We start from the raw sequence: 12,950 nt of genomic DNA, 5'->3' as shown, positions 1-12,950 counted from the left end.
ACAAAATCTTTAAAAGTCCTGAAAGTTAAATCATTTTCCTAATCTATTGCTGTTCCATTTTGTTTAGTATACATTACACAGCTTTCCAATATATTTTTTTTGCAGAAAATGGACAAAGAATCGTCAGAATTATTTGAAATTCCAGTAAAGGAACTTACATTTGAACAGTTACAATTATTAAAGGTAAGAAACTATAAGAATATATAATTCTCTCATTACCTTTTTTAATTTGGAGATCATTGAAAGCTGTTTTTCAGTCAAACTTGGATGAAAGTTAACATTTGTTGCAAAGCTAATAAACAAATCAAGACATGCTAAAATGGATGGCAATAATGAAATGAGGAAAATTAGTCCACAAACAATCCACAACCACTCAAAATGTTTCCCTCTGCAGCCATTGCTCAGCTTAATGCACAATAAGAATAACTGAGATGCATTTGGGAGGCTAGTTTGGCAATTTTGTGTACTAATGCAAATTTTATCATCACACAGCCACAGACCTAGAAAATCTGAAATGTAAAAATAATATGTGAAGAAAATTCTCATTGAATCTTAACTTATTTAAAGATGTCCTAAATACTTTAGCGTTTGATGCCACCAGATCCATTGAGTTCCTCCAGCACTTTGGAGGGAGGGGAATGGGTGGAAGGGGACAGGGGAAATAGTTTAGGGGTGGGTGGTGGTAATTCCCTGCTGCAAAGGTTTGGAGAGAAGTATGGAGCTTATGAACCCTGGGCATCTAATTAAAATGGAATTCGATAATTTCTAAGCTGCTGCCAGTTTAGTTCATTTCATAGTTGTCAGTTTTTATTTTCATGGGCTTTGTTATGAGGCAATTTAATGAAGAAATCATGCAAACCTTTGCAATGGTTCATTTTGTTTTGCCACAACCAAAAGAGCTTCCCAGATTGAAAAGCAGCGAAGGAATGTTTCGTTACAGTACAGAGTTGTCTTCCATGAGCTTTCCTGGTAGAATAAACTACGATGGTTCAAGGGAATTGCAAATTATGTGAGATCAGGAAACGTGAAAGTTACTTTGGCACTTAGGACTTCAGTCGAAGCGTGTCAAGCAGAGAAAATTAAGTGCAAAACCATTGAGGATTAAAAATCTATTTACTACCTGGTGAATTTAGTTACGAAATACAGAGACCTATTTGGAATGGCGCCACAATCCTGCATGCTGCTGTCACTCGAAATGTGAAATATAGTTTCTGTACTTGCCTGCTTCAGCACTTCTAACTATTTTTTGAAATCATTTCTTCATCTCACTGATCCCAATAACAAAAATTTGCAATTGTACGGAGAAAAAGAACTCCCCATTGCAATGGCTTAGAATCATACAAGCGACCTCTGCATTACAGTAATTTGGATAACGGAGATTCACCCTTACAGAATTAACACATCACTACCAAAGACATTTGTTCTCTCAGAATTTGTGCCAAATTTAATTTTTAGCTTGTGTTTCTTGGTCGATCCACAGATGATGTGGCTTTGCATTATGGAAAATCATGATTTGAATTATTTTCTAGGAAACCCCCCATCCCCTTCTCCCCAATCCCTGTAACATGGGAATTGCCTGTATGCTTTAAATATAATGTTATTATGCAAGCATAGGTCCAATGAAGCTTGGTCATTAGTCCACATACATATTTTGCCATTATGAAAACTTCCTGATTTATTTCATATTCTGGAAAATCTTTTAAAGAATCAGAAGCGGGCAATGGAACTTTTGGTAGTACTTTGTTGATGTGGCCATGTATCTCTGTTCAGCACATTATTGTTTGTACTCCTAAAATGACAACAGTTCCACCACTGGTTTTCCAGCACCCTTGGTTCTAGAGCCCTGCCTGATTATCCATTTTGCCGGACCAACAGGGGTCATGTAATAATAATTCAACAATATGCCTCTAACCCCTCCCATGCCTCTAAAGCACCATGGACTGCTCAAAACTTAAATAATTATAATAAAAGCGATCAACTCTTCCGGGACAGAGGAAAACGTCCCGAAAGAGCGCGTGTGCCACACGGAAAGCCATCTGTGGCCACCCAGTCAACAAGTCTGGTGTTCACGGGAATTTAAAGTGCGCTCTCATAATGTTGTCCGGATCTGCTCTCATGTACATCTTCTCATTTAATTACACTCAGTCCCAGAAGTCCACTTTCGAAAGGAGTTTAATGTGTAGGAAGGAACTGCCGATGCTGGTTTACATCGAAGATAGACACAGTGGCGCAGCGGTAGAATTGTTGCCTTACAGCGAATGCAGCGCCGGAGACCCGGGTTCGATCCCGACTGCGGGTGCTGCCTGTACGGAGTTTGTACGTTCTCCCCGTGACCTGCGTGGGTTTTCCCCAAGATATTCGGTTTCCTCCCATACTCCAAAGACATGCAGGTTTGTAGGTAAATTGGCTTGGTAAATGTAAACATTGTTCCTAGTTGGTATAGGATAGTGTTAATGTGCGGGGATCACTGGTCGCCGCAACTCGGTGGGCCAAAAGGGCCTTTTTCCGCACTGTATCTCTAAACTAAAAAGCTGGTGTAACTCAGCGGGACAGACAGCATCTCTGATTAGAAGGAATGGGTTTATCTACCTTTTTCTTTTAAAGCACTCCACTAATTTCTGTTCAAGGTTTGTCGGTTTCTTTATTTCTGCTATTACTACTTGAGTAACTTGCGTCTGTTTTTTTAAAAGACTTGCATCCCATCCTGTCATTATTTCAAATTACACTAATCAATTTGTGAATGTTGCTCGATAGGTAAAAGGCTATTTTTTTCTAAGCCAACATCTGCAGTTCTTTGTGTCTCCTTTAGTTTTAGTGTTTGAACTTATCCTGATCTTGTAAATGGTAAGCTCTTGTCGGCATACATGCACATTTATATTGTAAAAGAGAGGTTATGTGTTAGAGGTTTGAAGCATGTTCACAACAATGAACTGGTGAGCTTGTACTATTACATAAGTGACACAATCACATGCCAATTTTATCTTTCAGTTGGCTCATGTGGCTGCTTTGAAGGTGAATGGCGATAACGGTAAATATTGTGTTGGAATGTTTCAAAGATTCCACATGGCATTGATTTTATACTTTTAGTATTGTAATTTGAAATCCTTGCAGGACTGTCATGCTAATTAATCTCCCAAATGATGACCTAGAAAATAATTTTACATTGAATCAAAGTTTTTAAATTATATGATTTTTTTGACACAGTATTTCTAGTGTAATAACAGACATTTTTAAATCTGTGATTGCTTTGAATTTTTTGTTTTGAATACCCCTTGCTTTAAATTGCTTACAAATTAATTATTGGAAAAGCAAGTGTAGTTTGAAACGCTCTGTTCCAGCATCCTTGCGACCTGACTGGTGCCAGAATACAGAAAATCAGTACTCGGCACGCAATACTCCAAATGCGCTCTGACTCAAACTCCTCTAAAGCTGCATCATGACCACCTGACTTTTCTGTTCAATGCCCTGAACAAATGAAAACAAGTAGACCACTCACTTCTGACTTCTCTGGTCAGAGGATTAGAAATTCTATCAAATGCGGAAAAAAAGAATCAGGTGTGTAGTTTAGCGATACAGCGTGAAAACTAATCAATCGGCCCACTGAGTTTGGGCGACCAATGAGCTCCTGTGCACTAGTTCTATCCTACACACCAGGGACAATTTACAGCAGCTAATTAGCCTACAAACTAGCATGTCTTTGGCATGTGGGAAGAAACTAGAGCTCCCTGAGAAAACCCAAGCGATCACGGGAAGAACATACAAACTGTCCAGACAGCATTCATAGTTAGGATCGAACCTGGGTCGAAGGTAGCATCTCTCCTGTTGCGCCACTGTGCTGCCTATGCTGTGAAATTATTTTCTTTTACATTTTGCTTTTACACAATGCACATCTAAAATTTCATTGTATTTGCCATTCAATCTTTTCGGCAAGTAAAGTTTGAAAGTAGTCTGCTTAAAAATTGTCAAATCAATAAGTTGATTTGTTTCGGATATGCTTTAAATAAATGTGTCAGAATAGATAACTTTGGGTGTAAGCATTGCTGAGTTTAACTATGATTTTGTAGGAAGATATTTAATTTCTCATTTCAATATTTATGTCTGAGTTTCCTGAACTTTTAATTCCTTAGAAAATTTGGATGACGAAAATGATGTTTCAGAAAACCAGCCATTTCCTCCCTTGCAGCAGGTATGTCATTTAAAGAACATAATCTAAATTGGTTAGAATTTCCACAGATAATTTTGACAACCATTTCTGTATTCTTAAATGTGAAACTGTTCTTAAATCTTTATCAGTGGAGTGAAATAAAATGGGATTCACTGTCTATGGTGGCCTCCAGTAGTACTTTCTCACAGTTTAATTATGTATAATCGCTCTGGGTCAACTAAAAGTAGCCTTTTTTAATAGTTTCAAGACTTGTGTACTTGTGTGTTTACTTATTTTACGTTATTCATATTTAGTTTTTAAAACTTGTACTTCAATTTTTGTGAATTATTTGTGAAGCAGGTACATTTTCGCACAAATTAAAAGATATAATTTCTTCTTAGGTTTTAGTATGTGTGCCTGAGAATATTGGATTCAACATTGAAATTAAATGGCCCTATCAACAAAAAGTAAGTAGATGAAATGTGAAGGAAGGAACTGCAGATGTTGGTTTAAACTGAAGATAGGCACAAAAAGCTGGAGTAACTCAGTGGGGCAGGCAGCATCTCTGGAGAGAAGGAATGGGTGATGTTTTGGGTCGCGACCGAAGAGTCTCGACCCGAAATGTCACCCATTCCCTCTCTCCAGAGATGCTGCCTGTCCCGCTGAGTTACTCCAGCTTTGTGTGTATCTTCAACAAAAAGTAATGTATTCTCTATATTCAGTATTGGGTGGTTGGCTTTAGTGGCTTATAAGAATATGGTAATGCATGTATCACGTAGGCTTGTTTATAGTGACAACATCATAAAGACATGAAGGACTCTCTTTGGCAAGGATTGTCTTCAAAAGTCATTTACTGGGGTAAATTGCAATCATTGCAAGTTATTAGACTGGTAATTGTTATTTGTTTTTCTTGGGGAGCAGATGCTAATGCACAAAATTGTTCAATTTTGTAATTGCATTGTAAGCAAATTTGCAGATGATACTAAGCTGGGGGGTAGTGTGAATTGTGAGGAAGATGCAATAAGGCTGCAGGGTGACTTGGACAGGTTGTGTGAGTGGGCGGATACATGGCAGATGCAGTTTAATGTAGATAAGTGTGAGGTTATTCACTTTGGAAGTAAGAATAGAAAGGCAGATTATTATCTGAATGGTGTCAAGTTAGGAAGAGGGGATGTTCAACGAGATCTGGGTGTCCTAGTGCATCAGTCACTGAAAGGAAGCATGCAGGTACAGCAGGCAGTGAAGAAAGCCAATGGAATGTTGGCCTTCATAACAAGAGGAGTTGAGTATAGGAGCAAAGAGGTCCTTCTACAGTTGTACCGGGCCCTGGTGAGACCGCACCTGGAGTGCTGCGTGTAGTTTTGGTCTCCAAATTTGAGGAATGATATTCTTGCTATTGAGGGCTTGCAGCGTAGGTTCACTAGGTTAATTCCCAGAATGGCGGGACTGTCGTATGTTGAAAGGCTGGAGCAATTAGGCTTGTATACACTGGAATTTAGAAGGATGAGGGGGGGGATCTTATTGAAACATATAAGATAATTTGGGGATTGGACACATTAGAGGCAGGAAACATGTTCCCAATGTTGGGGGAGTCCAGAACAAGGGGCCACAGTTTAAGAATAAGGGGTAGGCCATTTAGAACGGAGATGAGGAAGAACTTTTTCAGTCAGAGAGTGGTGAAGGTGTGGAATTCTCTGCCTCAGAAGGCAGTGGAGGCCAGTTCGTTGGATGCTTTCAAGAGAGCTGGATAGAGCTCTTAAGGATAGCGGAGTGAGGGGGTATGGGGAGAAGGCAGGAACGGGGTACTGATTGAGAGTGATCAGCCATGATCGCATTGAATGGCGGTGCTGGCTCGAAGGGCTGAGTGGCCTCCTCCTGCACCTAATATTGTCTATTGTTTTATTACATGATTTGTGGTATAAAATATTCCTAAAATTATTTCATTCCATTTAGTAATTCCATCCACTATAATAATTCCATTTGCTTTTGTAGAATGATAGGATTGAAATCTTTTGTAATGGGGACATTGTTTTAGAGGTAGTGAACAGCAATGGTCAAAATGTAGTCTGATGTTTAATGTACGTAATGTTTAGTTTAGTTTTAAGATACAGCTAGAAACTGGCCCTTCAGTCCAGAGTTCTTGCCGACCATCAATCACCTGTTCACACTAATTCTATGTTATCCCACTTTGCATCCACTTCTTGCACATTAGGGGCAATTTTCAGAAACCAATTAAACTACAATCTTTGTGTTAGGTAACTTCAGGTAATGCTTCAGTTTTCGTTAAGGGGTGACTTGCACTTTGATCCAGTTGTTCGAATCAATATGTGAATGGATTTTTCAAAATTTAAAGCAATGGGAAAAACATGTTACTGTGGATGCATATTTTTTCAAACTAACAGCTGAGCTAGCAGTACTGTTGTCTATCTTGAAGTTGAGTACTCAAGCTTGATCCACAAGTAGAACAGGTATAGCAGCTGACACTTCATCGTAATAACAGATGTGTACGGCATTGTTGAAGTTGCTTCTTTCAAATGCGATGGTAAAGAAAACATGTTTAAAGAGCAAGTGATCCTCCAGGGATCCAATGTCCCTCTGGGAATGAATAAAGTTTTATTGTATCGTATCCCACCAATATTCTTATATCGTGAGATTAAAATATTCTACTTGTAAACCCTGCAGGAATATTTTTTAAATTATGGATAGGACAGGTTTCGACCAAACACAGGCAGGTTTGTCAACACCTTTGCAGTGGCTCCATGTCCCCTCTCACATTACCCCTCCCAGCATACATAGAAGGGAGAGGATGTTGAAAGATTGGTACACCCTCTGAGGCTAACCCTGACCTTCCCATCCATGCTGACTTGAACACTCTGCCCAACATGTGCATGAAGTCCTGCAAACCCTTCTGGTCTTCAGCCAAATCCCTGGGAGACTTTGACCCCAAGACTGAGTGGTGCAGAGCCTGGAAAGATGCCAACACCAACAGCGGAGAGGTCATCGCAGACCCCACAGTGAATCCACCGGGATTTGACCTCCATCGCAAGCAATGGCTAACCCTGAACAGGATCCGCACCCTCCATGCAAGAACAGCCAATCACCTGCACAAGTGGGGGATGACAGACAGCCCTGCTTGCGACTGCGGATATCCAGACCAGACCATCCCACACATCGTGAATGACTCCTCACCGAGGCTTTTCCCTGGTGGCATCAAGGCCATCCACCCAGCAACTGATGCTGCCCTGGCCTGGATGTCTACCCTTGACATACAACTTTAGGCTGTGCACGCCATACGCAAGGAGGTGGGACTAGTGTAGCTGGGACTTGTTGGTCGGTGTGTGCAGGTTGGGCCGAAATGCCTGTTTCCACGCTGTATCACTGTTATGACTCTGTTAACCCAAACAAATGCAACTGTATGGTACAGTTCTTAAGCAATGTTAATAGGCCATGAGGATAACTGATGTGGGAATCAACTATTGCAACAGAAGAGAAAGGTGCAAGGGATTGACAAAGCAGCATAACACCATCTGTAAGGTAGCAGAAGGGTAGAGCTACGTATGTTTCAGATTACACCTTAAGCACTGCTAATCTGATGTTTATTTGTTGCGACTGTCTACAGAAATTCACTGCTGTTTATTTTCTCCTGTTGACAGGATGGTGCATGGGAGGGCAACTTGCCAACATTTATGGATATGAATAAAGCCATTGATATCATCCTAAAATGTACTTTGGAAAATGTTTCTAATCGAAGGATAGTGTTCTCCTCATTTGTTGCTGATGTCTGCTCTATGTAAGTTTTAATTTAATATTTGAAATGAATTTATATCTGTATGCCTTTATGTATTGTGTTTTTAAATTATTATTTTTACTCGTTGTTTTGGCATTCCTACCCGTAGTTGTCCTAATCCAGCATAACTAATTAATCAAACAGCGAGTGAGGAAATCCTTATTGTGACGCTATATAGCCCAGAAGCATTCTCACTAAAGCTCTATACAATTGCAGGAAGATTTCCTTACGCCTGCTTTGATTTGTCTGTTATGTTAGATTTGCTCTCCTTGCTGAAGAAAGGATGTATTTGTCATATTTTTGCTTTTTCTTTACACAGTTCTAATAAACTAGTTCTGATCATTGTAGATTGTTGCATCAGTGTAACAAGTTTAAACACTTAAATTGCCATTAATGATAGTCATAAAACCCCTCCCAAACATTATTGGCGTACACCTCAAAGACTACAAATGTTCAAGAAGATGACTCACCATCGCCTTCCCTGGGTTGGGCAATTAAATGCCTGTGAACTCGATATCCCTTGAATTATTATTTTTTTAAACTTCTGCCTTCAATAGGAACTACAAAGCAAGAGAAGCATGTATTGTGTGCCCATGTGGTGACTCAAATCTAGATATTTGATCTCTAAGTTACGGTGGCAGTAATACCTATTTATCCATGTATGTTCCAATGGCAAAAAGGACAAAGCTGTTTCTAAATGTTTTGCTGTTTTTGTTAGGATCAGGCAGAAGCAAAACAAGTATCCAGTTCTTTTCTTGACCCAAGGCCATACTAATATCTATCCCGAGTTTATGGATCTCCGGTGTCGAACCACGCCAATTGCAATGAGTTTTGCACAGTCAGAAAACCTTCTGGTAAGTACTACTCGTGTGCCTTTCCATGAGCAATGCGAGAGTAATAATTTGAGTGCTTTCCAATTAATTTAATTTTCTCTCTTTCCTGTCAATAGGGAGTCAATGTTCATACAGAGGACTTGTTGCGAAATCCAGATTATATTCAACAAGCTAAGTCAAAAGATTTGGTCATCTTTTGCTGGGGCAATGACACCAATGAGTCAGAAAATAGGAGACTATTGAAACAGAAAGGAATTGATGGCCTAATCTATGACAGGTACAATCAACGCAGTGAAACTTGTACTAAAAAGGTCATGTTGGTGGAATGTTAACATGGATGAATACATATAACTCGTAAGAAATAATGAGCAGATCATGTGTACAAAATCATGAGAGGAATAGATCGGGTAAACGCACAGTCTCTTACCCAGAGTTGGGGAATCGAGAACCAGAGGACATAGATTTAAGGTGAGGGGAGGGTGTAAAGATTTAAGAGGAATCTGAGGAGCAAGATTTTTACACAAAGGGTGGTGGGTGTGTGAAACAAGGTGCCGGAGGAGTAGTTAAGGCAGTTAATCTCGCAACGTTTAAGAAACATTTAGACAGGTACATGGATAAGGTAGGCCCAAAAGGTGGCAGACGGAACTAGTTTAGATGTTGGTCATTGTGTGCACGTTGGGCCGAAGGGACTGATTCCACGCAGCATAACTCTTGACTATAATTATTTTATTTCAAATGCTTTGAGGATTTACTACCTGTTCAAAGTTGCCTGGATAAACTGGTGGGCCATCTCAAACAGTTAGTACTTTAATGCAGCAGTGGTTTTTCTGTGCCACTTCCAAAACACTGAAGTCAAAACTGGAACACCTCTTTCTTTTCCAGTCAATTTGCAGAAATACAGCATTATGGTCAAGGGTAGCATTTTCTGGGGTGCTCAATATTAAATGTCTGCTGTATGGTTCTGCGTCTTTGGGTTAATTTTCTTTTCAATGTTCTGTGTCATTATTCAATAGCCCTCTCAAACTGTGCAACTGACTTGCAAATTCCACTTAATAGATGAGATCTTTTAATAATAATAATAATAATAATACATTTAATTTATATAGCGCTTTTCAGGTTACTCAAAGACGCTTTACAGAGCAAACAAGACATACAAACAAACAAAAGATTTGTCCAGATTGTTTACGGATAATGTACAGGATCCTGTTGAAGTATTTAAAAAGCAGGGGATCGGTCCTTGGTGATGTGAGGAATGGTTATCACAAAATTAAAATAAGATTATCCCTGTGCAAATTGCCAACTTCATTACAGTCGTGCCTATATTCGAGAAGTACCTGACCGTAGGGCAACGCAATGGGGCAGCAGTCAGAGCTGCTACCTCACAGTGCCAGAGACCCTGGTTCGATCCTGACCATGAGTGCTGTCAGTGTGGAGTTTGCATGTTCTCTCTTTGACTGCATGGGTTCTGGCGGGTCCTCCGGTTTCCTCCCAGAGACGGGCTGGTTTGAACGTTAATTGGCTTCTGTAAAATTGCACCTAATGTGTTGGGAGTGGAAGAGAGGGTGTGATAACATGAAACTAGTGTGAACAGTTTATCAATGATCGGCGTGAACCAAAGGGCTTGTTTCCATGCTGTATCTCTAAAACTAAAACTAAATTGACTGAGGCAGTCTAGGCTATTAAAGTGATGGGGATGACACGAGTAGAATTTGTTAGACAGGCTAACGATATCCATTTGGGATTAAGATAAACACAAAATGCTGGAGTAACTCAGTGGGACAGGCAGTAACTCATCTCTGGAGAGAAGGAAAGGGTGACGTTTTGGGTCAAGACCCTTCTTCAGACACTTGGAATTGGTTGACTTTTGATCTGCTCATTTTAACTAGCTGAATTGTTCACATGCTTTTTTTAAAATGCTAAATAGAAATATTTCCTCAAAGAAGTAACAAATTTTGTTTTCAACAGGATCTGTGACTTTATGGAGGGGCAGACTGATATCTTCGAAGTTGAGGAATTAGATGAACTGAAGCAACAGTTGCCAGACGTAGTCTTTGTTGATTGCTCCTGTCCTGAAATCAACCACTTTGACTGCCAGCCAGTTCCAGAGAGCAGTGACAGTGCAAACTACTATCCAAGTGAAACTAAAAGCAATGAACAGGAAATGTACAGTACAGAATCGGACTCTGGGCAAAGCTACAGTTCATTTTGATCTCCTCTTCACTTCCGTCTTCTGATGTTACTGATTTTCTTTTCCTTTTGAAACAACATGAACAATAATCTAGATTCTTTAATTTTCACGTTAATTTGTTTAAAAGAAACATTTGCTGCAGATGTGTTTGTGTAGAGGGGGATGCCTGTTATTTTATATATATTTTGTGCCATATAAAAGTCCGGGAGCATATCGGCATTGGTTCATTGTCCTGGAGTTCATATTGCAGGTTTATATTAATACTATTAACTTTTATTTGGGCATGGATTCCACATATGCACATGATGCTTCATTTCATGAAGAAAACTCAGTTTCCGTAGAAGGTGACTGATGGTAAATGAAGTGATCTGTTTTACAATCCAAGAATACATGCCTCATTATGTAATAAACACTTGCCATAACATTTTTATAAAATGGATGGTAATTGCATATGATTCTTTTGACATGTTCTGATCAAAAGATATAAAGAATTATTGTCTAGGTGTCAAATGTTAGATTGGGTTATTTTTGTAAGTAGTAATACATGGCGCTTCCTGATTTCCAATACTTTTGCAAACAGAAGTCTTAATGTTAAATTATTTGCTTTCAAGTGTCATGTGCTGACTATTCTCACTGTACAGTAAATCAGGTATTTCCATATTTTATCTCTATGTATAAATGATCTTAATGCAATGGATGAACACAATTATGTAATCTATGGGTATACCAATTGCATGTTTGAAAGGATGTAGTTGAAACTTCATGGAGAAAATGCCAAGACTCTACAAGTCCGAGCTGTTGATGGGTACAACTGTGATTACCCTCCACCTGATAAATAGTAAATTTGCTCTTTGAAAAATTATGTTTTGAGAATTATAACAAGCATGCCATCTAAATTTAGAAATGTTATGGAATGGAAAGGGGACATTAGTTCAAAATTGAAATTTGACGTTCCGTTTTTGCATCTCTGTATTGAGCTGAGATTCAACGCTCTATAATTATATTGTAGGACTCTTAGTGTGTATCCTACCATTGAGTTAACTTGGAATTTTGCAAATCTGATAATCTATATTGTGGAAATAAAAGTGGTTCTGTATGACTTCTTGTTACATTCGGTATGGGAAGTGAACTGAGTACAAAACTTGAGCAACTTGATCACCTCATTTGTTTCAAAAATTTGATTTGCACTTTAACTCCTTTTACCTCTATTTTGAAATTAACTATTGTTGAGTCCTTATTTAAGTGACAATATCTTTGCAAATGCTTTTTAACTTGGCAGTTGTCTCTTCCTTAGTGACCCTTCAACAGAAATGGGAGTTCACTCTTTGCTTAACATTTAGGATATTTGCAGTATTATAGTAATGTATAACACAAGGGTTAAGGTGTTGTTGTTCTACAGTAATTCTGATCTTCTTTGAATTGGTTTGGCATTGTTATTGTGTCAGAAGGGTTTTGCATCTCTACCAGTTTTCAGCTGGTCAATATTGCTCGTATACTGCTTTAGAAACTGCATTTTGATTTAATATGACTGTCCATGTAAACTCTGAATTGTATTCTTCAATATCTAAGTCAGCCTTTACAGTTTAAGATAATACAACTGAAATTCATAACTTGCACATTCAAACTCGGGTAAAGAAATCTATGGCTATTAAGTAGTCAATAAATATTCAATCTTAAAAAAATTATAAACCTTGTTTCATCAAATAAGTTTGTGGTCTGGTCAATTCGACGCATTTTGGGTTGTTTCAGTCTTTTACTAGTATACATGGTAGATAATAGGTGCAGGAGGAGGCCATTCGGCCCTTCAAGCCAGCACCGCCATTCAATGTGATCATTTCTGATCATTCTCAATCAGTACCCTGTTCCTGCCTTCTCCCCATACCCCCTGACTCCGTTCTCCTTAAGAGCTCTATCCAGCTCTCTCTCTCTTGAATGCATTCAGAGAATTGGCCCCCACTGCCTTCTGAGGCAGAGAATTCCACAGATTCACAACTCTGA

At 39.1% G+C, this 12,950-nt stretch overlaps 1 protein-coding gene across 2 annotated transcripts in view; it reads left to right on the top strand.

The window, feature by feature from the left end:
- The window catches only part of gpcpd1 (glycerophosphocholine phosphodiesterase 1), a 48,749-nt gene extending 36,133 nt beyond the window's left edge, over positions 1–12,616 (top strand). For both annotated transcript variants that reach the window (XM_078405613.1, XM_078405614.1), the window contains exons 14-21: positions 106–183; positions 2,989–3,028; positions 4,128–4,186; positions 4,546–4,611; positions 7,798–7,934; positions 8,650–8,785; positions 8,881–9,041; positions 10,730–12,616. In XM_078405613.1, coding sequence (XP_078261739.1) covers positions 106–183; positions 2,989–3,028; positions 4,128–4,186; positions 4,546–4,611; positions 7,798–7,934; positions 8,650–8,785; positions 8,881–9,041; positions 10,730–10,973 — 921 coding nt within the window. In that variant the 3' untranslated portion in view covers positions 10,974–12,616. The remainder of the gene's footprint in view (positions 1–105; positions 184–2,988; positions 3,029–4,127; positions 4,187–4,545; positions 4,612–7,797; positions 7,935–8,649; positions 8,786–8,880; positions 9,042–10,729) is intronic.
- The last annotated feature ends 334 nt before the right edge of the window (positions 12,617–12,950 follow it).

Source organism: Rhinoraja longicauda, chromosome 9 (genome assembly GCF_053455715.1).
Source record: "Rhinoraja longicauda isolate Sanriku21f chromosome 9, sRhiLon1.1, whole genome shotgun sequence".
NCBI classification, from domain to species: domain Eukaryota; kingdom Metazoa; phylum Chordata; class Chondrichthyes; order Rajiformes; family Arhynchobatidae; genus Rhinoraja; species Rhinoraja longicauda.
Note: the sequence above shows the minus strand (reverse complement) of the source record. Positions and strands in the feature narration are given on the sequence as shown.